This window comes from Pyrus communis, chromosome 11 (genome assembly GCF_041283825.1).
Source record: "Pyrus communis isolate YQ-2024b chromosome 11, ASM4128382v1, whole genome shotgun sequence".
Classification (NCBI taxonomy): Eukaryota; Viridiplantae; Streptophyta; class Magnoliopsida; order Rosales; family Rosaceae; genus Pyrus; species Pyrus communis.
Window position 1 is genome coordinate 16,122,194 of NC_142575.1, and position 27,540 is coordinate 16,149,733.

Sequence of the window (27,540 nt, forward strand, 5' to 3'; positions counted from 1 at the left end):
CAATCATGACTAGTGACTTTTACTACTTGCAAATATAAGTTCATAACGTAGGTGAAATTCTCTTATATTCTAGCATTAAATCCCTGCATGCAAACTAAGTGTGCACCCCCTTAATAAACATACAAGAATAAGTTCTCTATAAAGCAGATAAGTAAATCGCATTCATGTTTTATGAAAAAGTAACTAGATGTAATCAATTTATATAAAACATATGATCATGGCTTCAAATTCACCTCTAACTAAAAAGAAACTTAGTTACACATGTTCATCATAACTGAAAAGCAATCTAAAATAACCATTGAAACTTAAAATAAAGATAGAAAGAACTTTGAAAATTCCAGCAACTTCAATGGATGAATGGTAGGCATGGCACACTCTTAATCTCTGCAGGAACTTCATATATATAGGGGGAAATGGCTGAATCCAAGGAGGAAAGGGTTTTGACGTTTTTGAGTTATTTTAGGACTCTAAAAATCAGGTAGAAAGTGTTGTAATATGATTAGGATTCCTTCTTGCAACTGGAGATAAGATAAGATAAGATAAGATAAGACAGGATTAGATAATCTTCCTCTCCAACTAGGATTCCCTATTCTTGTCTAATTCTTTGCCTTTCAAGCCTCAACTTTAATTTCTCCAGATTTTAGCATATATCTAGCACCATTTAAACACCAAAAACGTCCAGCCCATATGCTATCCACGCATGCTATCCAATCCAAGTCCAAAACTGCTCCAAATTGCTCCATTTGACTATTTATTGTCATCTTTACCAACTGGACCTACAATAATACGAAAATAACATAAACTACCAAAATAAAAATGGAAATTAACGAAGTAAATACAAAAAAATAAGATAACAAAGTCGAATAAATATGCTCCTATCAAGTTGAAAATTGCTTTGGTTAGGATACTAATGATCAGAAAATAACTTTGTTTAAGGAATGCCCGTCTATGGGTGGATTCTCATTTTATGGAAAAGTTGACTAAATTTCTTCTTTGTTGTTTTCATATGGTGCTTCTGTGGTGGGTTTTGAAATTTTAGTTGTGGATGTGAAATTCACTTCTCAAGATAGTTGCGATAATGCCTATTTTTCTCTCGAAGCTCTTTCAGCCAAGTTGCCAGAATCAGTGACTGAAGCTCTCCATGACAAGTCGGACATCGGCCTGATACATTACTCTCACTCTTTCCTGCTTTTAATTTTGATTGTTTATGAAACGTGTGCTTTTCATTGGCAATTTGTTGCTGAATTTTATTTTGATAATTTGTGAAATTTTTGTTTTATTTTTTTGTCGACAGCTTTTAGTGTTATTGCCCACAAATTCCAAACAGAAAAGTTAGAAGCGCTACGGATTTGCTTTCGACTGGTTCCCCTCTATTGAGTGCAAACGTGCTCCTAATATACTTGAATCGCATAATCGCAGCGTTACAAGCAAACGATTCACTGCATATCTACCAATATGACAGGTACATTTGAACAAAGAGAAAATCTGCTGGCATCAAAACGTAACGATTTTTATGTGCAAAAATGTAAATATAAAGGAGAAAAGAAAATACAGAGAGCATATGGAGATATAAAGATGATAAACGGCAACAGAGCAGACATAAACGGAAAAACTCAACAAAAGAGACAAAATTTCCCGTCTCAAAGCTGAAACCAAAATGGGCCCTCAGCTCACCCGTTACTTGCCTGAATGCCCAACATCTTCCGATTGTACTTGGCAGCAGTAACCATGTTGTTGAGGGCAGGCTGGACTTCAGAGTATTTGCGTGTCTTGAGACCACAGTCGGGGTTAACCCAGATGATGTTCTTCTCAAGGACCTTAACAATATTCTCAATTTTGACACTGAGTTCCGTGTCTGACGGGATCCTTGGTGAGTGCACATCATAGACACCAGGACCAATGCCAGAACCAAACTTCAGTCCCTCAGGGAGGACCGAGAGCAGTCTCTCATCCGATTTGGAGTTCTCGATTGTGATCACATCCGCATCCATGTCAATGATTGAGTGAATTATGTCATTGAAATTTGAGTAGCACATGTGGGTGTGGATCTGTCCAATACAATAAGTCCAAGCATTACACTCCGACATTAAGTAGGCCCATTCATGCTAGTTAATATGCATTCAGTCTTTCGTTTCTGGAAGTCATCTCTTTGTATTCGTTTCTTTGATACATAATGTCTTTAGTCAAAGCACTTATAAGATCTAGTATTGAAGTCTATTAAAATATGATCGGAACTATTGATTTACAGACAGGAATAAATGGTAGAGAAGTGAAAAGGAACCTGAGTAGTATCCTGAACACTACAGTTAGTTATCCTGAAGGAGTGAACAGCCCAGTCAAGATAGAGAGACTGCTCGGCCTTCCTCAAAGGCAAACCTTCTCTTAGAGCAGGCTCATCAATCTGGATCACAGTAATTCCCGCTTTCTCAAGATCCTCAACCTCATCCTTCATGGCCAAAGCAATCTGATAGCAGGTCTCGAATCTGAAAGCATACATCGTGTTAAACACTAGAAAGAATAAAAAACGAAAAATTACATGAAATCAATGTGCTTGTACTTTTACCTGGGCTGGTCATTTCTCACAAAAGACCAGTTCATAAGGGTGACAGGTCCAGTGAGCATTCCCTTCATAGGTCTCTTTGTCATTCCCTGGGCTAGTGATGACCAGAAAACCGTCATGGGATCTGGGCGACTCACATCACCATAGATAATAGGTGGCTTTACACAGCGAGAACCGTAAGATTGGACCCACCCATTGGAAGTAAACGCAAAACCAGATAATTGCTCTCCAAAGTACTCAACCATGTCATTCCTCTGGGTTGGTAAGTCATTGGCAAATATAATCAAGAATCAAAAACCCTCCTTTTACAACAAAAACATGGCCTATATGAGCGAATAAGCATTCGATCTAGGGAACTCACCTCGGGCTCTCCGTGCACCAATACATCAATGTCCAGCTCTTCCTGAAGCTTGACAACTTTGTTAATTTCTTCCTTCATTGCATTGACATAATCTTCCTCAGAGATTCTAGGAAGATATAGTGATTGGTTTAGTATCTACTGTCAGATTAAAAATTAATAAGAAAATAACAGAGTATGCGGCAACACAAACTTCCAGACAAGTATGCTAACTTTTTATCCTTGTATTCCCGGCGCACTCTTCTAAGATCCATTGTTTGAGGGAAAGATCCAATGGTTGTTGTTGGAAGAATTGGAAGGTTCAGCTTCTTTTGCTGAGCATCCAGCCTTGTACTCACATTTGTGGGTCGGCAGTGGTCAGAGCCCTTCAGAGCAGCAACCTGTGCAAGAAAGAATGATACTCCAATAAGTGAAAGATAATCACTGCATGTCAATTTAAGACATTTAAACATAAAAAACTCAAAAACTTACAGCCTTTTGCACAGCCTCATTCATCACTATGGGGGAGGATTTTCTTGAAGCTTGAGCTGCAGCATTGGCAGTGAAAAATGCCTGGAAATGAATTGGTAGTGACAAGATCAAAAATACTAACCAAAATATCCTCAAGAAAGCTTTGAAGAATTACAAAAACGTTTCCTTAACACAGAATCATACATATTTTCTCCCCCTGATCATACAGATTTTATATATAATAGGAATTCAAGTACACTGATCAGGGTCAATTTTAAGGTCCATTAAGTTACCTGCTTCTAGATGGAACAATGGCAACAACATTGTAGATAAACAAACATTAAATATTGCACATAAAAGTTATCGGTCAAACACTTCAACTTCAAAACGCTACTGGATCAAAAGTAAAGCAAGAACAGATGACATTTACTGGTTGAATTCTGTACTTCATGCACAGAGGCATGAGGGTACACAAATAATGATCTTCTAGGATATGAGCAACAGAAATCTTTGACCAAAGGAGACAATTATAATAATGTGGAAAGAGTTTTTTAAATTTATGTATAGGAGTCATATGAATTAGATCATACATATATACTTAAATTAGGCTTCCAACAATAATTCACCTTATTAATTTAGTTGGGGAAATTTGTGACAGAAGGATTCAATGAGACTAAAGGTTCACAAACATTAATACTGAATTGGGGTAGTAATGACAGTTGCTAGGTGTTATTCGGGATTTATGAAAGTTCTAAGAATAAATTAAGACTAATAATTAGTAATTATTAGATGGATGTATAAGAAATAGTCCTCATCCAAATTAAAGTTCTAATTTGTGGATGTCTCAGATAAAAAATAGATATTATATAACTACCTCATCCTTCTGTCCGGACAATGCTTTAGCCAAGGCATTTACTTCAATAACTTTTTGGGCTGCAAATGCAAACCATGGTTTAATATCTTTATCCAAGTTAGTCTCGTTCTCTAAATCAACTGCAGTGTGGAGAAGGGAGCAGGATGTTGAAACCACAATTTTGTCTGTCAAAAAATCATATTGGATCAGATTATGCAGCCAAATGAAAATCCTTCTCTTATAAAAGAATGCGCTTATGAATAAGACCTTTTCCAACAATGCTTTCAAGAGCCTGCAGGATATTGACGGAGGATGCAAGATCATTGGCCCATATATTCCTTCCATCAACCACTCCAGCAAAAAGGTGTTTTCCAATAGGAAATCCACCCTTAATCAGATCAAGGGTCTTTGCTCCACGAACCAGGTCAAACCCATAACCAGTAACACCCTTCAAAGAGGTAATTGTTTTGTACGCTTCAGCAGTAACATCAGAAAAGTATGTCTCAATCAGAACATTTAAACCAGAGAAAGATGACTCTAGTTCCGAGTACGTATGAGTAAATGCTTCCAATTGATTAGCATCGAGATCCAATACAAGGGCAGGCTCATCAAACTGGACCCAGGTAGCACCAGCTGCCTTTAGTTCAGCCATAACCTCCCTGCATGGTTTTAATCATTAGTAGAGATAATTTCAATCACGGGCAACATACAAACAAATAAATATTTTAGAAAAGGTAAAGTCAGTTACTTGTAAACTGGAAGAATATAGCGAAGTAGGGAGAGGGGGGGAAAGGATTGTTCAATACCCCTTGCTGGTTTTGATAGCAACAAGTAGGATACAGGTCCTATAAGGACGGGAATTGTATCCACTCCAAGCTGCATTGCAAGTTGTAACCAACTATAAATGAGTCAACAATTCAAACAAAAGAACTTGGAACAAAAGGCAAGACGATATTGCAATTGAGGAATACTTACAGCCTTGGCTTCCTTGAATTCATCCACTCCCTTGTGCGATGCATAAGAGAACCTAATATGTGGGCCCAATTCAGGGACAATGTAATGGCTGCACAAAAGGACAGGCGGTACATGTTCCATTAAGAAAATTTATAAACACAAACCAAAACTCATTGAAATACTACGAGATGCATAACTAATCACTTACTAGTTGGTGTCAAACCACTTGGTCATTTCCATAGCAGGAACATTTACATTTCCCCTAGCCATGGAAAAGTAGGTCTCGAAGCCAATCTCGCTGTGTTTCCAACCATACCTAGGGGGTACAGCCCCAAGCATGGCTGTGGTGTCTAACATCTGATCATAGTACGAGAAGGTGTTGCTTGGAATATACTGAATACCAGCATCAGCCAGCTGCTTCCAAATGCTGGACCTAAGACCTGCAGCCGCCTTTTGCAATTCTTCGGCACTGCTCTTCCCATCCCAGAAAGATTCCAAGGCAAACTTGAGCTCTCTTTTCGGTCCTATGCGGGGAAGACCAACAATGTGGGAGGCCACCGCTCTGTTCCGCCGTATCCATATGTCATCAAACAAAGTAAAGTTCACCTATTTGGGTTGCTAACATAAACCAAAAGAGCAACAGAAAAGACCCATTTGCATATGGTCCTTCCTATCAAAGTCTATTCAAACAATCAAAGTGGAAAGAAAAACACTGACAGATATCACAGTTACAAGCCATAAATTAAAAAAAAAATTCCAGTGTTTTCTTCATTAATTTGCAAACAAACCCATCATAAGATAGAAAAAGACTACAAAAACAAACAAAAAAAAATACAGAAAAAGCTATGAAACGAGAGAAATGGAAAACCCAGAAAAGGAGAGTGTAAATACCTGGTAGAGGTAGTGTGGAAATGGAGGTGGTGGGTACAGCGAAGAAAAGCGGGACGCTTAACTGAGAAATAGAGAGAGCCATAAGACCCAAAACTAATTGACGACACTTGGTTCATTTTTGTAAGCTCAAAATTGTCTCTGGATTATGAAAGGATGGGTTCTATATGGTTTTTTTTTATTGTGGGAGTTGGAGGGATTCAAGGTGGCGACGCCGTGCACAGTGGTGCTTTTGGGGTGGCGAAGGTTTAAATTTATGAATATTTTTTTTTTTTTTAGTACATTGATCTTTTTACATTGAAGGGAAGAAGATTTTGATTAAGAAATATAATAGACATCCTAATTTGGTATTGAATTCGCTATCCAGAACATTCAAACTTAAGACTTCTCACTTCCAAATGAAAAAAATATCATCAAACTATAATTCTGAGTGACTAAATTTATGAATTTAGCTATAATATTTGAACCATTTCATATTGTTTTATATTAATTTTTTGAAATCCTATTTGTCATTTCACTTTAATTACAATAAGTTTTTTCATCAAAAATAAGTTATCTGTTTCGGACATAATTTGTCCTTAGTGTTATTTTACACATGTGCTTGCCAATCAGTTGAAATTTTAGATCGTCCTTTAATGTCCATTACTTTTTCCGAAAACAAAATATTGTGAACTATAAAAAATCTTTTCAAATTCCTAGTGTCTTTGAAGTTGAACATGGTCAGACAATGAAATAATACTTTTGATATGTTAGAAAAAAATGTGAAACATAGTTTATCATTATTAAAGAATTTTAAAACAACGAAATTTATGAATTTGAAAAATTGATTATTTCATAATTTTTTAAATTATTGTTATTAAGGAAGCGTTTGAAATTATTACAATAATTTATGCAATGGGAGAGTTTAGAACTCAAGACGCATGCGTAAACACCTAAAACTCTGTCCACTAGAATATTAGATCATATGAATAGTAATTAATTCTCCTAAATTTGCTTAAAAATTGAGTTCATATGACAAATAGAAAGAAGTGTATAAGTTTATATAATATTTCAAAATTTTTCCTTTTTGTTTAATTTAAACACCACCATTTATCTAAGTCCACACCAATTTTAATCTATGCCCCCCAAAAAAATTCACGTTTATTACCAATTTGCCCTTAAACACCAACAAAACACACGCACAATTCCTAATCTTTAACTTGAAAATCTAATTCTCTTAAAAATTAACTTGAAGTCTATATGCTTATTTTAATTTGATTGAACACTAGAAGCAAAGGTTTTCATATGTATGTTTTTCCAAAAAAGTAATAGCTCCCAACAAAGCACCCATGCTGAATGCAGTTTTAAAAAACACAGGAACTATATATATTGTAGAGCTTAAAATAATTCCAAAAATCATAGAGGGAACACGTGGACTTATGCTCAAAAAAGAAAATATTGCTCTCATTAAATAGACATGCTTCTCAAATACTCTCACACGCAGCTCAGCACCCCTGAAACTCCAAGCAACTAAATACGACTGCTCAGCGGAATGGGCTTCCATAATAGTTGGGTAAGGTGGCCTGTGTAATTGGAATTTGTATTATCCGAAGAGAGTGAGACCTACGAAACATTATAAGGAAAAGGAAACTTGTTGAAAGTGACAAGACGTGACACATAGATATGACCAGTGGAGGGATCAATAGAATGGTAACCTTTATGATGAGAAGTATAACCTAGAAAGACACAGGGTTTAGAACGACTCTCTAACTTGTGAGCAACATACGGTTGAAGATGAGGAAAATAAAGATAACCAAAAATGCGAAGATGGGAACAAGTGGGAAGATGACCAAAAAGAACTTGATAAGGAGTGGTCCAATCTAAAACAGGTGTGGGAAGAAGATTAATAAGGTGAGCTGCAGTAAGAGCCACTTCAACCCACAAGGTGTGATGTAAGTCGGCTGTGTGGAGAAGATAGTGAATAAGGGTGGCAATGTTGTGATATTTTCGTTCAGAAAGCCCATTTTGCTGTGGAGTGTGGGGGCAAGAATACCAATATTAGATGCCGTGCTCATGACAAAAGGTAGAAAAGGATGGATTGACATATTCGGTACCACTATCACTTGGAGAACTATAATAGTGGCATGAAACAGGTTATGAATCATGGAAACAAAGGTTTTAAAGTGATCAAAGACCTTAGATTTTCGTTTCATAGGATAAATCCAGGAATAACAGGAAAAATCGTCATTATAGAGTACATAGTAATGAAAACCACTAATAGAAGGAACTAGAGACATCTACACATCATAATGAATTATATATATATATATATATATATAAAAGGAAGAACCACAAATATTATTATTATTATTATTATTATTAGCACTCCAAAAATCTCATTTGGCACTCTAAACTTTTTATTATTAGAAAGAAAAATATACTTGTGAGGAGTGTAGAATGAGATTTTTGGAGTGCTAATAACAATTCCCTATTATTGTTACTATTATAAAAAGAATAATTGGGTAGACTTGCTAAGGGCACAATCGGTAGAAAAAGATTTATCAACTTTGATAGTAGGACGTAAACTAGAACAAAGATGTGACATGACTGATAACGATGGAAGACCAAGATGTTGGTGCCAGGTGGTGGAAGAGACGGCGGTATAGGCTTGAGGGACAACAAAGATGGTGGAAGAGAGAGACAATGAATAAAACTTATCTTTGCAGAGGCCTTGAAACAACAACACGCAGGTAAGTAAGTTATATATTTGATAAAAATTAGGAACAAAGACCAAGAATATTGAATTGTCTTGGGTGAAACGAGCAACATAGAAAAGATTTTTTAGGAAGGTCAGGAAAAAAAAAGGTATTTCGAAGAGTAAAATTAGAACCAAAAGAAAGAGGAATGGTACCGGTATGGGTAATGTTCCTAGCATCACCATTATCCAAGTAAACATTAGAAGGACCGACATATGGATGCATATGAGGAACAAGATGATTGACCCATCATGTGGTGGGTATCACCGGTGTCAAGATACCAAACAAGTTCCGGTTGCTAGGTAAATTGGGCTTTAGCGAAGGGTGGGGCCTGGTCAATCCCATTGTAACGATGTGGACATGTTTGTTGGGTATCTTGAGAGGTGTTACAGTCGTAGCACCAAGCTGGGCTAAGGATGAAGGTTGTTGTAGTGGGCTGAGAAGTGCATTAGGCATGGGAGTTGGCTGGACTACAGGGCTGCAGAGGCAAGAAAGTGGGCTAGGCATTTTAGGGATAATTCTTCGCTAAACCCATGTTGAAGTACTGTGGCGGTTGTGCATGCAATAGCTATTGATAGATGTTGCTGAGCTGGGCCACATAGGCTTACTGCTGTCGATTGAAGTTAGTCTAAGACCTATGATCTCTCTTGAAGTTAGTCTTTCATTGTTGTCAAAAATCGCGAAAGGGCGTATCCAGGCAAAGCTTCTTTTTTATTGAATAAGAAAGGAGCTCACCTAGATCCAAGTTTGCCCAGTGCGGTGGGTCGGGCCAATCAAATTCTAGATTGAAGTCCGGTCAGTGACATCTACTACCCGACCTTTGCCAATCCCATGAACCACACCAGCCTTCACGCCTGCCTCCACCACCACAGCTAGAGTTGCCATGACCACTATTAGGCTGAGAATTCGTATATGATAGGGGATTCACCATGAGAAGGGCTTGTCCTTTATGAACGCCATAATTATTTTGGGGATTTTGTTGGTCAAAGGTTTGGAACGTAACTCGATGAAGGAAGAAAAATGACCATTGATCAAGGTGGTGATAAATATCTGGTAATCAGGGCCAAGTCCACAAATAGTACACATAACGAGATCTTTATTAGAAATAGGTTCACTAATTTCAGCAAGTTGATCAACAATAAATTTGGCTTCTTGGATGTAGATATCCGCGGTCTTGGAGCCTTTGGACAAATCCAAACACACAGTGGCTACATTTGCAACAGAGGTTTGAGAAAAATGTATAGGATGTAGCACAACCAATAGTGAGATAATGTAAAGATTCAGAGGTTGTACTTGTGGAGCAAAAAATGATCAAGAAAATTATGAAGGCGACACGTGGACTTTTAGGTAAAAAGGGCAAAATTACCCTCAAGGCACACCGGAATTCCCACACGCATGCAACGGACAATAACGGCTCAATCAAGGAAGAGTCAAATGTGATCAAAATGATATTTATTCAAATCTCTCTCATCACTCCTCATCAAATTCTTATTCAAAAGGTAACTCCCAATTTTCCTATTTAATTTAGGATTAATTGCCTTGTTAATTGCAAGATATTATCTCACATAATATCTTGCAATTATTCTCCAATTACACCATATATGGCCTGCCACTCCCCTATAAATAGACCTATTATCCCACTAAAAAGCTAAGCCATTTGCTACCCACAAACTCCTAAACACATTGTTTTCAGAATTATAACTTTGGTATCGAAGATTCTTCGGCCAAACACCCCCCCCCCCCCCCCGCAAATTCATTGTGGGCGCATGAGGCTTTTGGCCTTAATCTTAGGTGTTATTATTTTGCAGGTGCATTTTCGTCAAAGGAGAAGACAACGGAAATTTACATCCATAGTACTCATGAAATAGCTAAGTACCAGTTTGTCTTGTTGATACCAATGAAGATACTCATGATTGGGAATTTTGGGAGGAAAGAGAAGGTCGACTTCAATGTATTTAGGATTGGCAATGGTGGGTGGGGGAGAGGGAGATGAACTGTCGATGTATTTCCAGAGGTCATGACCAATGAGAAAAGCTTTGAGTTGACAAACCCAAACAATATAGTTGGTGATAGAAAGCTTAAAGAATTTTGCAGTGTTTGACCAGGAAGAGAATAAGAAGATGATGCCATGAGAGGAGAAATATGAACGACAAGCTGAAGTTTTATTTATTTATTTATTTTTATTTTTTATTTATTTATTTTGTTTGTAAATATTTTTTTATGTTTGGGACAACAAGAGAAGGGAAGGGGAGGAACCCTAGTACCTAATAAAAACCTAGACGAGTGATACCATGTATAATTATGACATCTTGTATTGATGTGTGAAAAATATTACAATATATATAGGTTTCTATTATTCCTTATATTGAGTTGTGGAAAGAATCCTACACTAATTACAGTTGGAAATTATACTCCTAATTACATGCTACAATTACATAGTGAATTCCGGGTTAATTAAATTTGTTCTAACATCAACTAATAAGTCAACTCTTACATAAATCGATTCATATCTTTATTGAAGGATTCAAAACTTCAAAAACATCATCTATCCGTAAAATTACATCATTGTCCATATCTTTTGTTTTTGTTCAATTTTGATTAGAGTCTTAAAAAGATAATTTTATAGGATTTTTGGTTGGGAATCACAGTTCTATTAATATGTAGTTTATATTATACAAAAGATAATAAATACGTTTCACATTTACATTTAAAGTTTAAATTAGGTTAAACGGCGGAAATAAAATTTCCCAATCAGTAAACAGACAAATTAGAAACACCTCCGAAACCCAGGAGCCGCAATCAAACCAAAACCCGGAAGGGCAGAAGTAGAATTGGAGCACGACAGCAAACATTGGGAGAGAGAAGCAAAACAATGAGCAAGAACATCTCTCTGATTCTGATGGGTTGCGGCGGCGTTGGGCGTCAGCTGCTCCAGCACATTGTCTCCTGCCGATCACTTCACGCCAAACAGGTACTGCTTCCATTCCATTTCCCAATCATTCTTCCAAATTCAATGCCTCTGGTTGTTGTTGTTGTTGATGTGCGGTATTGATGGGATAATCTTGATGTGGGCGGGTACGGGGCAGGGAATCCACCTGAGAGTAGTGGGAGTAAGCGACAGTAAATCCTTACTCGTTGCATCCGACGCTTTCACCATGGAGCTGCCTGATGACTTTTTATTGGAAGTTTGCCGGGCCAAGTCGAATGGCGCTTCTCTCTCCACGCTCAGTGGTTATGGTAACTTCACGTCCCCGTGAAATTATGAGATGATTAATTGGGTTTTCGATCTTTTGTTTTAGCTGGTGTTTGTTTCGTATGCTTAGTATTTGTTGTTTTGTAAAGGTGAGTTCCAGGTATTCGCGAATTCGGAATCAACCAAAAAGATTGTAGATGTTGCTGCATTCTTGGGTAAATCAACAGGTTCGTGGCGTGTGTGATGATCTTTTGCAATCTTTTCACCAAAATGAACGATTTCAACGTCATTTGTTTGAAATTTTTGTTTTGTTTTCGTTTCTCAAAGGTTTGGCACTTGTCGATTGCTCTGCCAGTTCTGATACTATTCCTTTACTAACCCAAGCGGTGGATTTGGATTGTTGCATTGTCATGGCAAATAAGAAGCCTCTTACTTCAACAATGGTACTAAACTTTTTCAATAATGTTCTAATACCAAGAAAATATTGATAGTGACAAATTTTACTCTTACGGCAATCAATGCAAATGTTCATTCTGTAAATACGAGGCAAAAGGGCTTCGTTCTGCTATTTTCTTGTTCATTTTACTTGTATATCACTGATTTCTGGTAGTTTAACTTCCACACCACCCAATGATGCATTATGCAATTTTCACCTACAGGAGGACTATGACAAATTAGTTTCTCACCCACGTCACATTCGTCATGAGTCAACTGTGAGTTCACTTCTTGCTCCAGTTATTGATGTGTGCTGTGAATTATGACCAGGACATGAAAAGTAGAGTGTGTTTAGAGATGAAATGCTTAGTCTTGTTCATCTATATGGTCTACTATCATTTTGACTTATAATCTGATTCTTAGCACAATTGATATTTGAACCTCAGAATTTTTGTTTACTCATAACATATCCACGATTTTCCCCAACTTATTGTTGACTTCTTATGAAAATTACAGTCAGTCGCCTCTTCATTCCATAGTTTTTTTTAAAACCATTTCATGCAAAATAACAAAAGAAATACTATAGTTAGATCAGTTCTGTAGCTCAAAGGAGCAACAATAGTACATAACTGAAAATGTAAAGAAGATTTTATATTGAAAACTACCTTAAGCCCCACATTTTTTACCTTTCTTCCTCCTCCTGCATCATTTTTATTTCGTTGTTGTTGTCACCCTCTGCATCCTATGTAGCAGCTAATTACTGTCATAGACACCCATTTGTTCATTTGCACACACCATCTGTCCAGCATGATACATACATGTGTAATTCATATGACTTGCTCTAGTGGAATAAAACTCTAATAACTGGTAGTGTTGATTGTTTACTCTAATTTTACTGTGCTTTCTCTCTATATACGTACATTTTCTTGCAATTTCCCCTGAATTGATTTTAGATTTGGTAGGTTGGTGCTGGCCTCCCTGTCATAGCATCCTTAAATCGCATACTGTCATCTGGAGATCCTGTCCACCGCATTATCGGGAGTTTGAGTGGTACCAAAGTTTTCCCTTGGCTTTCTTGCATTTTTAACATAAGCCACCTGCATGTATCCGAGTATTTGTACTGATATATGTTTCATCTTATGTACATGTGATAGGGACATTGGGGTATGTAATGAGTGAGCTTGAAGGTGGAAAGCTACTAAGTCAAGTTGTTCGTTCTGCTAAAAACCTGGGTTACACTGAACCAGGTTTTGAATGTTTTTAACTTTGTAGTAAATCACGGATTGATCATCCGAAGTTTATATTATCCCTTTTATTTATTGAGTTATTATTTCCCACTGTATATAAGTAGGACTGTAGGACTAAGAAGTATGTCTTGAGCTTCGTGAGCATTTGTCAGTGTGGTCACTTTTGACTCTATATCGTAATTGCAGATCCACGCGATGACCTTAGTGGGATGGATGTTGCAAGAAAGGTGTGGACATGGTTTTTTGTGTGTGTTAAATTCACTTTAATCAGCTGAAAGTTCAAACAACAATATCATAATATGAAAGAAAACTCGAACGATATGATGAAAATATAAATGATTTGATGTTGAAGCTCTAGCAACACCTCATAAATTTCTAATACCATCTTACACAGGCTTTGATACTAGCTAGGCTTCTTGGTCAGCGCATTAACTTGGATGACATTAAGGTTGGTGCTATCTACTGCTTTTGTCATATATATATATGATTTATCACACTTGTCCCTACGTTCATGTTGTGAACTTATATTTTATTACTTTTATGATTGCTATTTCATTGTTTAGATTGAGAGTTTGTATCCTGAAGAAATGGCACCTAGTGTAATGTCTATTGAAGACTTTCTGGGAAGTGGGCTATTATTGCTCGATAAAAATATCCAAGAGAGAGTCTCTAAGGCTTCTTTGGATGGGAAGGTGCTACGTTACGTCTGTGTGATTGAGGACTCAAGGTACTCTTTTCTACATTTATGTTCAAAATGCGATATGCTAAAAGAAGCACTCTCTCTAGCGTGTATGCATGTTTGCATTGGTTTTTTAGTTTTTCAGTGTGCATGTGTTCATATAAGCAAAGGTCAATTGTTCCCTATATGTGAGGCACTAGGATTCAGTTAATGGATGGTTTGGATTACGAAGCACCTATTTTTTTTTCATTAGGTCACAAAGACTCTGTTAGACTTCCAAATTAGGTTGGTAAGTTGTGTTAAAATATGAAGGCGCTTGTTGAGGACGGTGTCTTCATTTTACAGTCACCCCATAATGGTATTGTTGGTATTCCGTGGAGAGAGAAGAGGGTCCAGTGTGAATCCAGGTGAGAGAAATATTCATCGGAACCAATTTTATGAAACCTAGATTGGTAGGTGTTGCGTATGTATAAATGCGTTCAAATGTATTTTTGGTGATTTTCCAATTTTGTTCTGAATTGGGAACATAAATGCTTATGGATGAAAGCAAGCCAACGTATAGAACTTTTTATTTTGGTAATTTTGTATCCTTATTTTAACAAAAAAAAAAAAAAAAAGAAAAAAAGAAAAAAAAGAAAAAAAAAATTGCATCTCACCATAACTGACCACGCCAAACTTTCTTAGTGGACCCATGGTTGGTTGCTTGCCAACGTAGTCTGTCTAGCAGTTGGCATTGCCCCAAGCTGGGTTACCCTAAGGAATAAGATGTTGTAGATCAGGGTAATAAACACATCTTTGTCAAGAATACACTACAAATGTACTTCAAGTTGTTTATTCATCTTTACAGATGGCTTAGAGGCAGTTGTTCATCCTCTTTCATCTAGTCAAACTTCTTTATATTCTCATACTCCATCTGAGAATATTAAAACGATCAACACAAGAAGTAAGGTAGGAAACAGAAAATGTTAAAAGGAGGCTTTATGCATCTTCTGAAAACTCTTTAGGACTTCTTGATCCTTCAAAGTGGAAAGCGGGCATTATATGTATATTTCTGCTGTTCTTTATGGTCATGATCATGATAACCAATCTTTTGAATGCAGTACTGTAAAAATTTTATGAATTTTGAGTTACATCCTCTCATTCTACTACTTTACACTTGTGATTTTGCATATCATACACTAACTCATTTCTTTACAAAGATGGTGTGATACTAACTGATCCCAGCATTTGGTAGTTGTGAAGTTGGCATTCAAGAGCTTCCCAAGGATTCTGCTTTAGGAAGGCTGAGAGGAAGTGACAATGTGGTAAGCCCATTTCTTTACAAATTTACTTTTGACAGTTAAATAAAGATATTTTTCGACAATGCACAAACGAAAATAAAGTGGACATGCGATATAAACCTTACACCGTGCAATTCATTAATTGCACCTCAGGTCTTGTATTAGAGTTTTCATGGATGAGATTATTCGGGAAAGCAAGGTCATGTATCAAATTTCTTTGTCAACTTGTTCCTGGGAGACATAAGGAGGGAGACAAAATTATAGATTTCACTACGAAATGGTCAATAAAATAGAGAAGTTTGACCATTTATGGAACAAATCTTGAATTGACGATCAAAGTTCCAAGACAAATAGTTAGCATATATTGGAATTGGACAGCAAATCAAAGTTACTTAAAAGTAATTTGCGTATATTGATCATTTCGTTAATAGCACAGATGAAGTTTGGCAATTCTTAACTGTTTATGAAATTGCAGTTGGAGGTTTACAGTCGATGCTATAAAGACCAACCGCTGGTGATTCAAGGAGCTGGAGCCGGCAATGATACTACAGCAGCTGGTGTCCTTGCTGATATCGTTGATATTCAGGATTTATTTCCTTGAACGCTTTTTCTGTACGTTACATCGGAGAAACTCGATGCAGATACATTGTTTAGTATCTTTATGAGGTTATGCATCTGGGATTTTAGAGATCTCACCTTCCAGAATTTAGTGATGCATTTTGCTAATAATGGGGGACTTGGTGATTTAGCAATGCATTTGGCAGTTAAAATCTTACATCAAGGAAATGCCGCAACGGTTCAGACTATCAACTGCTAATTTTGTTTCAAAGAAACTCGACAAATCATGATCTTGTTACTAGGAAAAGATAAGGTCTGAGTTACGGGAAAGTGTCAGATGGGTGCATGTTTTTCGGTGATCAATTTCTTATTGCTCGATACAAATCTGCCATAAAAGATGATAAATCTGCCATGAGAACTAAAAGCGACCGATACAAATCATGAGAACTAAAAGCGATCGATACAAATCATGAGAACTAAAAGATGTTTTTCGGTGATCAATTTCTTACACGGGTACCATGAGAACTAAAAGCGACCGATGCAAATCTGCCATTAAAGATGATAAATCTGGCATCAAATGCACGCATAAAACCATTGCTAAAACAGCGAGGCAATGTCAAACTATCTCTAAAATAGTGAGGCCGCATCAACTTAACAAAGAGACATTCGTACCCAATAAAGGGCAGCGAGGTGGGGTGTTGATTTTAACCTTTGTGTGTTTCGGATAACTTTGAGGGGTAAAAGCTGAATTACTTGGCCTTACCAAAATATCAAGGCTCCCAAATGTGGCGTGGACGAACTTGGCCAAGGAATTGATGATAACCGGTGGCAGACCCAACTTGTGGAGCTTTGATGTTGCTGCCCTTCCCCTCTTCTCATCCCTGGACGTCAACACTACCACCACCCCTTGAGATGCAAGCTGCCTCGCCGCTACCACCGAATAATACTATTTAATAAGAATCCGGTGTTTGGTGCCCTTACCGTTTGGTACGTGGGACGGGACGGGACAGAGTGGGACAAGGCGTTCCGTCCCACGTTTGGTGCGCCTAAAACGGGTGGAACGAGCTGTTCCACGGGATGAGTTTTGAATGAATTTTGGTTCCACCTCACCCCCCTGGAACGACTCGTTCCACATCCGTGGAACACAAAATTATAATCTCTCCGTCTCCTTCTTCCTCCTTATTTCCATCCGAGGGCATCTTTGCTCCCATTCCGTTCTGTTCCGTCCTGTCCCGTCCCGTCCCGTCTGCATACCAAACGATACCTGGCTAGTCTCATTTAAACATGAAACAGTAGCCCTATCCAGCCAGTCCTAGTTGAAGAGGTCTAACAAACGCAGCCAATAGTCCAGAATCTGAACGCGGACTTTCTTGTTGCGTCTTCTCGCAAGGTTAGGAGCTTAGAATTCTGCCTTATGTACTAATACCTTATGGGCAAGTACATGAAGTAAAGAGTGAACATGCTTCAGATGTGTGGGCCTACAGGCGTCGGTTTCTTATATGGAAAGAGTGATATCTTGTCTGCCAGGCCTGCATTTTTAGGTATTTTTATTTTCTAAAGGCTGTCTCTTGAGTGTTATGTTGGTTTGTATATCTATATCCAGAGCGCAATGGCTTATGTGTATTGATTGAAGCTCACTATAATAATTTACCTCTTTTTGTAGGTGGTGGGGAAATGATATCTGATGTATTTTTTATCATTCCACCTACAGCAGACCCTCCTCCATCTAGGTTGGTGAACTCGCCAACATATTTTAAAACTTTTTGTTTAAATTAAATGCAGTGATGAGAGCAGCTTTGTTACCATGTTAATGTTATTGTCCAAACTGTCTCTGCGTTTAAGTTGTTACCTTGATATCTGAATTTGAATACGACAAGTCATACTCGGAAGAATATCGAGACTGTAAATAACAAGTAGAATGTTACATTTTGGTTATTATTCAGCACTGATACATCTTATGAATTCAATTTCAAAATATATCGATCTCACATTGATTGCCCTTTGGATACTCAAAGAAAATGTAGGAAACTAGGATCTACAAGTAGTAGTAAAAGTGATCTTTAATTGTTTGGCTATGTGCAACTGCCTACAATTATTCTATCTGCGCTCTACATTTGGCTTTGTTTTTCGGTAGATATGGTTATGAGGTGGGTTGGATTCTATTGGAGCCAAATCACCCGTTTATGTAATGCTTATACACTAAAATGCTCTTCTTTGCACTTCTTTTTCACGTACTTTTCTTGCTAAATATCTATACGAGAGCCTTCAATCTGTCCCCAATGTTCGTATTTATGGTCCAGCCCCCTCAGGGCACGTCTTTCGGCAAGCTCTTTGTTCTTTCAACGTAGAGGAACATACACCCTACTGATCTAGCTACTTTTCTTGACCAACAGGTATCAGAAAAAACAGCATTTTATTTCCTCCACTGTACAATACGAGTGAGCTTTAATATAGCAGCTGGTGCTAACTTATGTAATTCCAGCACGGAGTGGCTATCCGATCAGGTCACCATTGTGCTCAAGGTCAACCCCTTCATGGGCATTTAGGAGACTGTGCGAGTGCACAGGCGAGTCCTCACTTGTACAACACCGTAGAGGATATTGATGACTTTACCCGGGCACTCAATGACAGTAGCTTCTTTAATTCTTTCAAGTTAATCGGCAGCATAATTGCCAACCTAGCCATTGTAAATACCGACATATGATCGAGTTCAAGAATCATTTGTGCAATTAGAGGTAAAGACACTGGAGGGATTCTTATTTTCCAATCAAATTCTATTTTCTCTTAATTAGCGTCATAAAATTGAACTTGAAGATTAAGTTCCAAAACTAATACCATAACACCTAGTATATGATTAAAGGTAATAGGCACCTTGCGTAGAGGACTAACTGAATTTATATAGGAGTAATGTTACGGAGATTGCATTTTTGTATCATATCTGTTTAACACATGATGTGGCAAATGATATGTAGAACTAACATCCAATGAGATAAATTAATTAATTGACGTGCTATGCACACATCACTTGGCACATCACGTGGTACACAAATGTTGTTTACAAAATAGTATTGTATTCCGAGTTTTTCTATCTAAACCTGATGTTCATTTGCTTTAATCTTGCACTTGTGGTGAATAATATTTTATAACTAGTGTGATTGTATAAACTTGGAGTAGTAACTCCAAAAGGATTTGAAGATCAAAATTCTTAGGCTTTCTATTACTTGTAAGGCAAGAAAGCCCATCGTGATTAGTATAAATGAAGGCATTAGGTATGAGTAATGTGACTGTAAACACGAAAATTTTGTAACGAATGAAACGAGAACACATGAACAAAGTAGATTTATATTGATGAATTTGTAGGGTTACAATCTTTGTTTACAACTTTCCTTTGATTCAGTCTTCAAATTTGACGTAGATGCGTAGGTTGTTGATCCAAGGGTCACGATGACTTGATCTCGGATAAACGATTGAACGATTGCTTCAAGTTTTGAGCTTGAAACAACGCTTGGATGGTCTTCACCTCAAAATTGCGGCAAAGGTAGTGTTGATGTAGGATTTTGTTGATCGAAGGGTCTTGGCGACTTGATCTTGAATCGAACGTCGTTACAAGTTTTAAGCTTGCAACAAAGTCTTGAAGGAATTGGCACAAGTGCTTGTTGATTCTTCAAGGGAATGCTTCGGCTTTAGTAGAAAGAAAGCTTCGGCATTGGTTGTACGTTCTTCGAAGAGAGCTTTGGCAGCGCATTTGTCTTTAAAGATTTGGCAGAGGTTCTGCTTTTGTGAGAATTTTGACCCTTGAATGTGGAAATTGTCGAACTTTTGTTTGTCCTAGGACCTTGTATTTATAGACTTCTAATTCCATGCCTTTGGATGGATTTTGCCGTGATTTGTGTCTTGATTTGTCCATGGGAGAATTTAGGCATGTTTTGTGTCTTAATTTCAGCCAATTTCCCTTGCTTGGTCGAAATCTATAGGGATTGTTGCCTATTTTGTGAGCAATCTTCAATTCTTCCTTGTTTTGTGAAGATACCTTGGGCTTTCTTTCCAATTTTGGGAGCAATTTGGTTGCCGATTTTAAGGGATATTTCCCCCTTTTTGCCGAATTTTGGGGAAGTTTTGAGCTTCCTTTGCTTGATTTGTGCCACATGTCATTGATGACTTGTCCATTTGTGATGAGTCATATGCCATGTGGAGCTTTGTGATGCATCATTTGTATGCAACGAAATTTACATGTTTACAAATGCCCCCACTTCAAGGCGCGTTGCAGGCATGTGTTTGTCACATTTAGGAAACATGTTTTCAAGTCCTGCAATGTGAATGTTCTAACTCAAGGGTCGTTGAGACTTGATCTTGAATTAGTTTGCTTCTTCAAGGGCCGTAGAGGCGTATTTCTTGAATGAAACATTTCTTCAAGGGCCGCTGAGACGTATTTCTTACGAAACATTTCTTCAAGGGCCGCTGAGACGTATTTCTTGAATTGAGATGATGAATTTCGTCAAGGGCCGTAGAGGCTTGATCATGAAAGATAATGATTTCTTTTTTGAAAATGGACAAATCAACACATGCTTATTGTGCATATTTGATTTTCTATAATCTTTGGAAAAATACATTTGGTGTATTTTGGGATTTGAATTTTTTCCTTGTGGGTATGGGAAAAATGCTTTTCCTTCCTTAAGTAGGAACCTTCTTCAATTTTGGCAATGAGGGTGATTTCCTTCAAGGTTTTGAAAAACTTTGGTGATTTCCTTCAAGGTTTTGGAAAGCCTTGGTGATTTCCTTCAAGATTTTGGAAAGATTTAATGCTTGTCCTTGGGTAAGTAGGATTTGCATTTTTTTTCCTTTCCTTTTTTCTTTTCCACAGCAAAAAGGGTATTTTCCCTTTTGGTTTGGGAAACTTGAAGACTTGTCCTTGCTTTGGAGGGATTTCCTCTTTTAATTTCGACAAGGGGGCAATTTCCTTTGATGTTTGGAAATTTTGAAGCCCTTTCCTTATTTCTTTGTTTCCTTTTCTATTCTTTGCTGATTTTTGTTGCAAAAACAACATGCTTTTTTTCCTTGTGGCCGAAATTACCTTGCCACTTTTGCTTGGAATTTGCTTCCTTCTTTTGGTTGGAATGTACTTCCTTCTTTTGATTTGGTATGTATTCTCCCTATAGCTTTAGGAAGCAATTGACCCTTATTTATAGGACAATTGCATGTGTGTTTTTTGTCACACAACCACCCTTGTTATGCACTGCCATTGTGCTTGCTGCTGTGCCGTGTGTAATTACTGCTTGGTGCCGTGAATTTTTCTGTTTGGAGCTTGTTGCAGTGCGTCACTTTTTACTGCGTGGTGTTGTGCAAAAGACTGCAGCGGGGTTACACTGTGTAATGCCTTTTGGTCACAGTTTTCCCTCGGTGGTGACGTTTCTATACAGTGCAAAAAACTACTTGCGTAATTGCTGTAGGGTTGTGTAGTGCGATTGCGTAGCATTTTGGTTTTCTTTGCTACTGTAACGTGATTTGAAGGATCGTCTTATAGCTACCATCTTTGCTGTGCTGCTCAAGCCTTGTGGCTAATTTCTTTTCGTTGTTGTGACTTTGTCATCGTTATCTTTTAATGCTCATGAGGTTTGTCTTGCATGTCTTTTGCTTTAGTGAAGGAATTTTTTTTTTCTTTCTTACCGTCCCACCTTGTGCTTATGTTGTCTTTTTTGTTTTGTTGTAGCCATGGTATTTTTCAAGTGCTTTAAGAGCAAAACCATCACCTTTCTTACGAAGGAAGGCGCTTCGCAAGATAGGGGAACGACGTTGAAGCTTTGTGCGCCATTGACTAGCCCTAAGGTGCTTGTTCTTCCTACAAAAGACAACTCGATGCATATCAAGTCATGGTCTTCTAAAGTATCTTGGGAGGTGACAGATTTTGGTCGACCAAATATGAAGAAGAAGGCGTGTACATCGAGGATTCTTATCTTGAATCATTCACACCATGTTTGTGACAATCCACGAGCTTCATTTGAGCTTCTTGGCGATCCCATCCGTAATGGAGCTATGACTTGGAATAGCACCTTGTCGACTACTAGAAAAGCCGTCTTTGCTGAGTTTTACTGAGAGTGGCTATAAGCACGAAAATTCTGTATCGAATGAAACGAGAACACGTGTATAAAGTAGATTTGTATTGATTTGAATTTGTAGGTTACAATCTCTGTTTACAACTTTTCCTCTGATTCAATCTTCAAATATGATGTTGATGGTTGATTGTTGATCCAAGGGTCGTAATGACTGGATCTCAAATGAACGATTGAACGATTGCTTCAAGTTTTGATCTTGAAAACAACGTGTGGATGATCTTCACCTCTAGGGTGCATCAAGGGTAGTGTTTGATGCAGGATTTCGTTGCTTCAAAGGTCTTGGTGGCTTGATCTTGAAACGAATGTTGCTACAAGTTTATAAGCTTGCAACAAAGTCTTGAAGGAATCGGCGCTAGCGCTGGTTGATTCCTCAAGGAAGTGCTTTGGCTTTGGTCGAGAAAGCTTTGGCTTTGGTTGAATGTTCTTCGAAGAGAGCTTTGGCAGCGTATTAGTCTTCAAAGGTTTGGCAGAGGTTCTTCTGTGTAGAGATTTTTCGACCCTTATACTTGTGGGAAGACCTTGTATTTATAGGCTTCTCAAGGCTTGCCTTTGGGTGGATTTGACTTTGATTTATGTCCTAATTCATCCATGGGAGAATTTAGGCATGTTTTGTGTCTTAATTTCAGCCACTTTACTCCCTTGGCCGAAATTATGAGGCCTTGTTGCCTATTTTGTGAGTAATCTTCAATTCTTGCTTATTTTATGAAGATGCCTTAACTTTCTTTCCGGTTTTAGGACCAATCTAGACCCTTTTGCCGAATTTAAGGGAGTTCTCTCCCTTGTGCCGATTTTTAGAAGATTTTAGATTTCCTTTGCTTAATTTATGCCACATGTCATTGATGACTTGTCCATTTGTGATGAATCATATGCCACGTGGAGTTTTGTTACCCAACATTTGTATGCAACAAAATTTACATGTCTACAAATGCCTCCACTTCAAGGTACATTGTAGGCATGTGCTTGTCACAGGTAGGAAACATGTTTTGAAAGATGAATGAAGAGAGAAAGTTGAGTATTGAGGTGAGGTGTCAGCAAGAGGTTGGGTGAGTAAAGAGAGTGAGTGACAAATGAATGAAGAGCCAGGAAAATGGGAGATACGAAAGAGAAGGAGGAGTATGGGGTGTGGGCCCCATGTGGCTCATAAAACAAATCACAAAATATCTCCCAATTGAAATTACCAAATCGCCCTTCACGTTCGTAAGTATGTAAAATCTATATCGTAGTGATGAGTACTACGAGGATACGCTAAAAGAATGTTTCATACGTCTCACAATACGTTGGTCAACGAAAGTCAACATCCTCGCCTCTAAGGGCGTTTTCGTCAATTCACTATTTAAAAATTAATAAAATCATAAAACTAGGGACGGGTTGTCACATATATACTAGCTGTAAACATGTCTACAAGGATAGGTGTACCTAATAGACGTCGAGTTAACATTGAAGAATGGATGTGCCGTCCTTGAATGACGGATTGTCGTCCTTGATGGGTGTGTCGCCTCAATATGGACGGCATGGTAGACTAGTGGCTAGCCAATCATCTGTCCTTAACTAAAAGTGTGATAGATCACTCTTTTCATAGGATTCACTTCCCCAAAGAGGAATATGACACAAATGAATCCTTGCTTGATCGCTGTCTCGACCATTCCATCTCATGAGATTAATCTAGATTATCTTAAGACCTGAAGTTCTTGGTTTTATACTAGTTTGGGTGAGGTACAGAATTGGAATGAGATTATGATTGATGATGTTTCACTTATATGGTAGCTACTGACATAAATGCAAAAGTGATGATATTGAACCCTGTTCAGTTGTAGTGACAACGTAGAACTGATTGGTCAAATTACAATCCAAGTTGAATTAGATTCCTTCTTAAGTGTGTTTTCCTACACTGTCCAAGGTAACCTTGTTGTGTTACAAGTGGGAAAGGAAGCGTAATGAAATGATACGAAATAATGCACGCCTTATAGGGCAAGATATCTTACAAATGCCCTGTGATTGATTGGAGATTATGAATGTAGTTATAATGTATCTCAGTGGGATCTTGATATGGAGATTTACATGTAAATTCTTGAAGAATTACATGGACATGTTCAAATAATTCTAGACCACATAACACCCTTTCAACTAGAATGTGGCTTTCACTTTATGGGATAAAAAAATCCGGGAAGATTTGGTATACTCGTCTAAGTGATGCAAATGACCATCCATACACTAGATGCAAATGAGACCCTTAAAAAGGTTGTGGAACCCAAAGTTTCATATCTAAGTTTGCTTTATGCGTTATTGTACTTAGCTTATTGCATTAGGCTTAACATCTTCTAAGCTGTTGATTTGTTAGCAAAATACAACACTGTGCCTGCACGCTGTCATTAAGTTGGAATTAAACACATTTTCCCACCCTAGAGGTACTACGAATTTGGTCTTATCTCTACTTATTCTGAGCGAATCCCACCTTGTTGATCCTCAGAATGACGCTTGCTTGTTTGTTATGCTAATGTTGGTTCATTTTCAAAGTCGCATAAGACATGTTCCTAAATGGTTATTGATAGGAGCATATTTAGGTGACTTACTTAGCTTGTTTTCGTGCATTCATATTGTTAATTCATAGTTGTTTTAGTAGTTTAAGCCATTTTCGTGTGTTTCTAGGTTAATATGGCTAAGGAAGCAAAAAGATGCATTTTGGAGCAAAATTGGACTTGGAATGGATAGCTTATGTTTGGAGCAAAAGGAATGGACGAAATTGAAGGATTCCTAATCCATTGCAGCCACATGCACCCACACTCATTCACACACTCATTCATACACATTTCATTCACTCCTCCATTTCAGAAATTCATCCATTGTACATACCACAAACACTTCCCCCTTTTGTGCCGTGAGTTTCCCTATTAATCCAAACACCATCCTTCCATTTTCACCACTCCCCAAACCATTCACACCATCAAACTATCCTTAGACCTTGTGCTACAACGAAGAGGAAGAGAATAGTGCCTAAACGTTCATACAATTCAAGTTTGAGTTGTTGGAATGTTTAGGTGTTTCTTTGATTTCAATGTTAATTTCAATACTCTTTGTTTTGTACGTATGAGGAATGGAAGAGAAGAGTGCCTAAACGTTCATACAATTCAAGTTTGAGTTGTTGGAATGTTTAGGTGTTTCTTTGATTTCAAAGTTATGGGGTGATTCGAAATATATGTTTATGCTTGCATTTTGATTTGATTACTTCTAATTGCGTTTCATAAGTTGTGGATTCAATTCGTTTAACTGTTTGATTGATAACTTATTTATGTATGTTTATTGAGAGTGCACGCTTAATTTTCATGCATGAATATGACGTTAGAATATAAGTGAGTTTCACCTAATAGTTACGAACTTATATTCACAAGTAGTGGAGGTTGCTTATAAACAATCGCGTTAAACGAATTCTTGGCATAAGTTTCATGCGTATTCCATAGTAACGAATGCCTCGTCAACACTTATAATTTTCATAGAGCGTAATGATTCTTGCTTGTATCTCTATTATGCAATCATGTAGGGGACTTGTGGGGAATGTTTTGAATTGTTGTATGCGCTAACCCATCCAATTCAATAACGTTAGGAAGATTTGAAGGTTAATTAGTGCATCACGGTTAACTTGGGGTGTTGAGAATTCATGGTTTATTGAAATGCAATTGGAAATCATTTTATTATGCAAGTGTAACATGTGTGGAGAAGAACCTTCTAGCTAGCATTCATCCATTCATTTTCATCGCATTCATATTTACATTCTGTCTAATTTATTAAACTTGTTTCGTTATTTCAATTTTCGTCAAATTAAAATCCCCCTTTACTTTATTGTCTAATTTAGTTAGAAAGTGTCTTAGTTTGTGTTTATAAGAGTTTTGAGTCATTTTGTTACACAAATTCATCCAAATTTGTGTTTGTGCTCAAATCTGCCCAGAAAGTGGTTTTTAGGCAGATTTGAGTGTGTTTGTGTTGTTTTGAGTCTTTTTGTTTGTTTTAGTGTTTTAAAGTTTAGTTTTGCATTCTTTGAGTCTAGTATAGTGTTTTATATTGTTATTTTACGTTTGAATCAAGCCATAATCTTAAATTCGTCCAACATTGGGTTTAAGGTCAGAAACTGCCTAGTTAGTGTTTTTAGGCAGTTTTGAGTCTTTTGAACTTGTTTTGAGTCCTTTGAGTCTTTGTGAACGTTTTTAACTTTGTTTTTATGTTTTTGAGTCAAATCCAAGTGATTAACAATCCTTCCTAATCCCCGGTCCAGAACGATCCCTACTTATACTTATACTACAATTGTCAAAAAGAGGGTTTAATTTGTGTGCGTATAAATCACGCATTAAATTTTGGCGCCGTTGCCGGGGATTAGAAAATTTGCTAATCCCTTGGATTGTTTTATTTTCGTTTGTTTTTATTTTATTCCAGTTTCTTAATCTTGTTTTGTTTCTTGTTCTAGGTACTAGTTTATGACTCGGAGTTCTCATCCGATTCGTGAACATATCCTGGAGTGATTGGGTTCTTCGTCCGGCTGCAAGACGTAAAAGAAAGCGCTACTTGGGAGGCAACCCAATGCACCGAATAAAACAAAGCATGTTCAAAAAAAAAAAAAAAAAAAAAAAAAAAAAAAAAACATGGCAGAACGATGGAGGCTTCACAAAGGTTGTTTACTTAAAGACCCACTACGTGGCAAAACTCTTGAAGCGGAAGGCATCGGGACGGAAGGCATCGGTGCAGAAGATATAGGAGCGGAAGGCATCGGAGCTGGAAGCATCGAAGATAGAGCATTCGAGGCCTCAATACTTGGCCAAACGCTGGATGATCCAGGAAAAAGGTGCCTCTGGAGGAAAGACGAAAACCTTTGACGGTCACTTTGAATCCGACCTTCAGACTCTTGCAGTTCATCAAGCTTCCTCTTCATGCCCGTCGAATAGTTGTTGGCAAGCACGTGCAAACTTCTATTCTCATGCTTAAGCAGTTTGATCTCCTGCTTAAGACTTTCCACCTCTGCCATCAATGATTCCACCTGACGGGAGCGGGCAAGCAGGCGTTGGCCCATGTTGGACACAGAACTCGCACACTGAACACTAAGTGCGAGGGACTCTTGAACGGCCAACTCATCGGACCGTCCTGACAGCAGTCTACTATCTTTTGGAGTGAGGAGGTTCCTAGCTACTATTGTAGCTGTTGTGGCGTCCTGCATCACGGAGTCTTCACCTGTGAGAGGACCATTAGAAGATAAGAAA

At 37.8% G+C, this 27,540-nt stretch overlaps 2 protein-coding genes across 5 annotated transcripts; one reads left to right on the plus strand and one right to left on the minus strand.

The window, feature by feature from the left end:
• Positions 1-1,489: 1,489 nt before the first annotated feature.
• On the minus strand, positions 1,490-6,362 carry MS3 (methionine synthase 3). Of its 2 annotated transcripts, none has more exons than XM_068482339.2 (12): positions 6,067-6,362; positions 5,384-5,737; positions 5,197-5,284; positions 4,970-5,097; positions 4,489-4,880; positions 4,243-4,406; positions 3,390-3,470; positions 3,132-3,298; positions 2,922-3,027; positions 2,564-2,814; positions 2,282-2,483; positions 1,490-2,048 (listed from the first exon to the last, which is right to left on the minus strand). In XM_068482339.2, the coding sequence occupies exons 1-12, from the start codon at positions 6,180-6,182 to the stop codon at positions 1,671-1,673; spliced, it is 2,427 nt and encodes an 808-aa protein (XP_068338440.2). In that variant the 5' UTR covers positions 6,183-6,362; the 3' UTR covers positions 1,490-1,670. The 2 variants fall into 2 exon arrangements, with proteins under 2 accessions (XP_068338440.2, XP_068338441.2); XM_068482340.2 differs by having other exon boundaries at positions 5,384-5,793; positions 6,067-6,336.
• A 5,119-nt stretch (positions 6,363-11,481) lies between these two features.
• On the plus strand, positions 11,482-16,438 carry LOC137743327 (Glyceraldehyde-3-phosphate dehydrogenase-like family protein). 3 transcript variants are annotated; one of them, XM_068483195.2, is made up of 12 exons: positions 11,482-11,769; positions 11,885-12,035; positions 12,141-12,218; positions 12,319-12,434; positions 12,651-12,704; positions 13,389-13,476; positions 13,581-13,673; positions 13,860-13,900; positions 14,068-14,121; positions 14,237-14,400; positions 15,587-15,656; positions 16,108-16,438. In XM_068483195.2, the coding sequence occupies exons 1-12, from the start codon at positions 11,671-11,673 to the stop codon at positions 16,231-16,233; spliced, it is 1,134 nt and encodes a 377-aa protein (XP_068339296.2). In that variant the 5' UTR covers positions 11,482-11,670; the 3' UTR covers positions 16,234-16,438. The 3 variants fall into 3 exon arrangements, with proteins under 3 accessions (XP_068339296.2, XP_068339298.2, XP_068339297.2); XM_068483196.2 differs by having other exon boundaries at positions 11,539-11,769; positions 11,885-12,029; XM_068483197.2 differs by lacking the exons at positions 15,587-15,656; positions 16,108-16,438 and adding an exon at positions 14,606-14,753 and having other exon boundaries at positions 11,538-11,769.
• The last annotated feature ends 11,102 nt before the right edge of the window (positions 16,439-27,540 follow it).

Bases quoted from the DNA above. Each gene is read 5' to 3' on its own strand.
- MS3 (XM_068482339.2), bottom strand. From the start codon at position 6,182: ATGAACCAAGTGTCGTCAATTAGTTTTGGGTCTTATGGCTCTCTCTAT. The intron at 4,881-4,969 runs GTAACTGACTTT...AAAACCATGCAG, and splicing joins TATATTCTTCCAGTTTACAA to GGAGGTTATGGCTGAACTAA. The intron at 2,049-2,281 runs GTTCCTTTTCAC...TGTATTGGACAG, and splicing joins GTGTTCAGGATACTACTCAG to ATCCACACCCACATGTGCTA.
- LOC137743327 (XM_068483195.2), top strand. From the start codon at position 11,671: ATGAGCAAGAACATCTCTCTGATTCTGATGGGTTGCGGCGGCGTTGGG. The intron at 12,036-12,140 runs GTAACTTCACGT...TGTTTTGTAAAG, and splicing joins CTCCACGCTCAGTGGTTATG to GTGAGTTCCAGGTATTCGCG. The intron at 12,435-12,650 runs GTACTAAACTTT...TTTCACCTACAG, and splicing joins AGCCTCTTACTTCAACAATG to GAGGACTATGACAAATTAGT.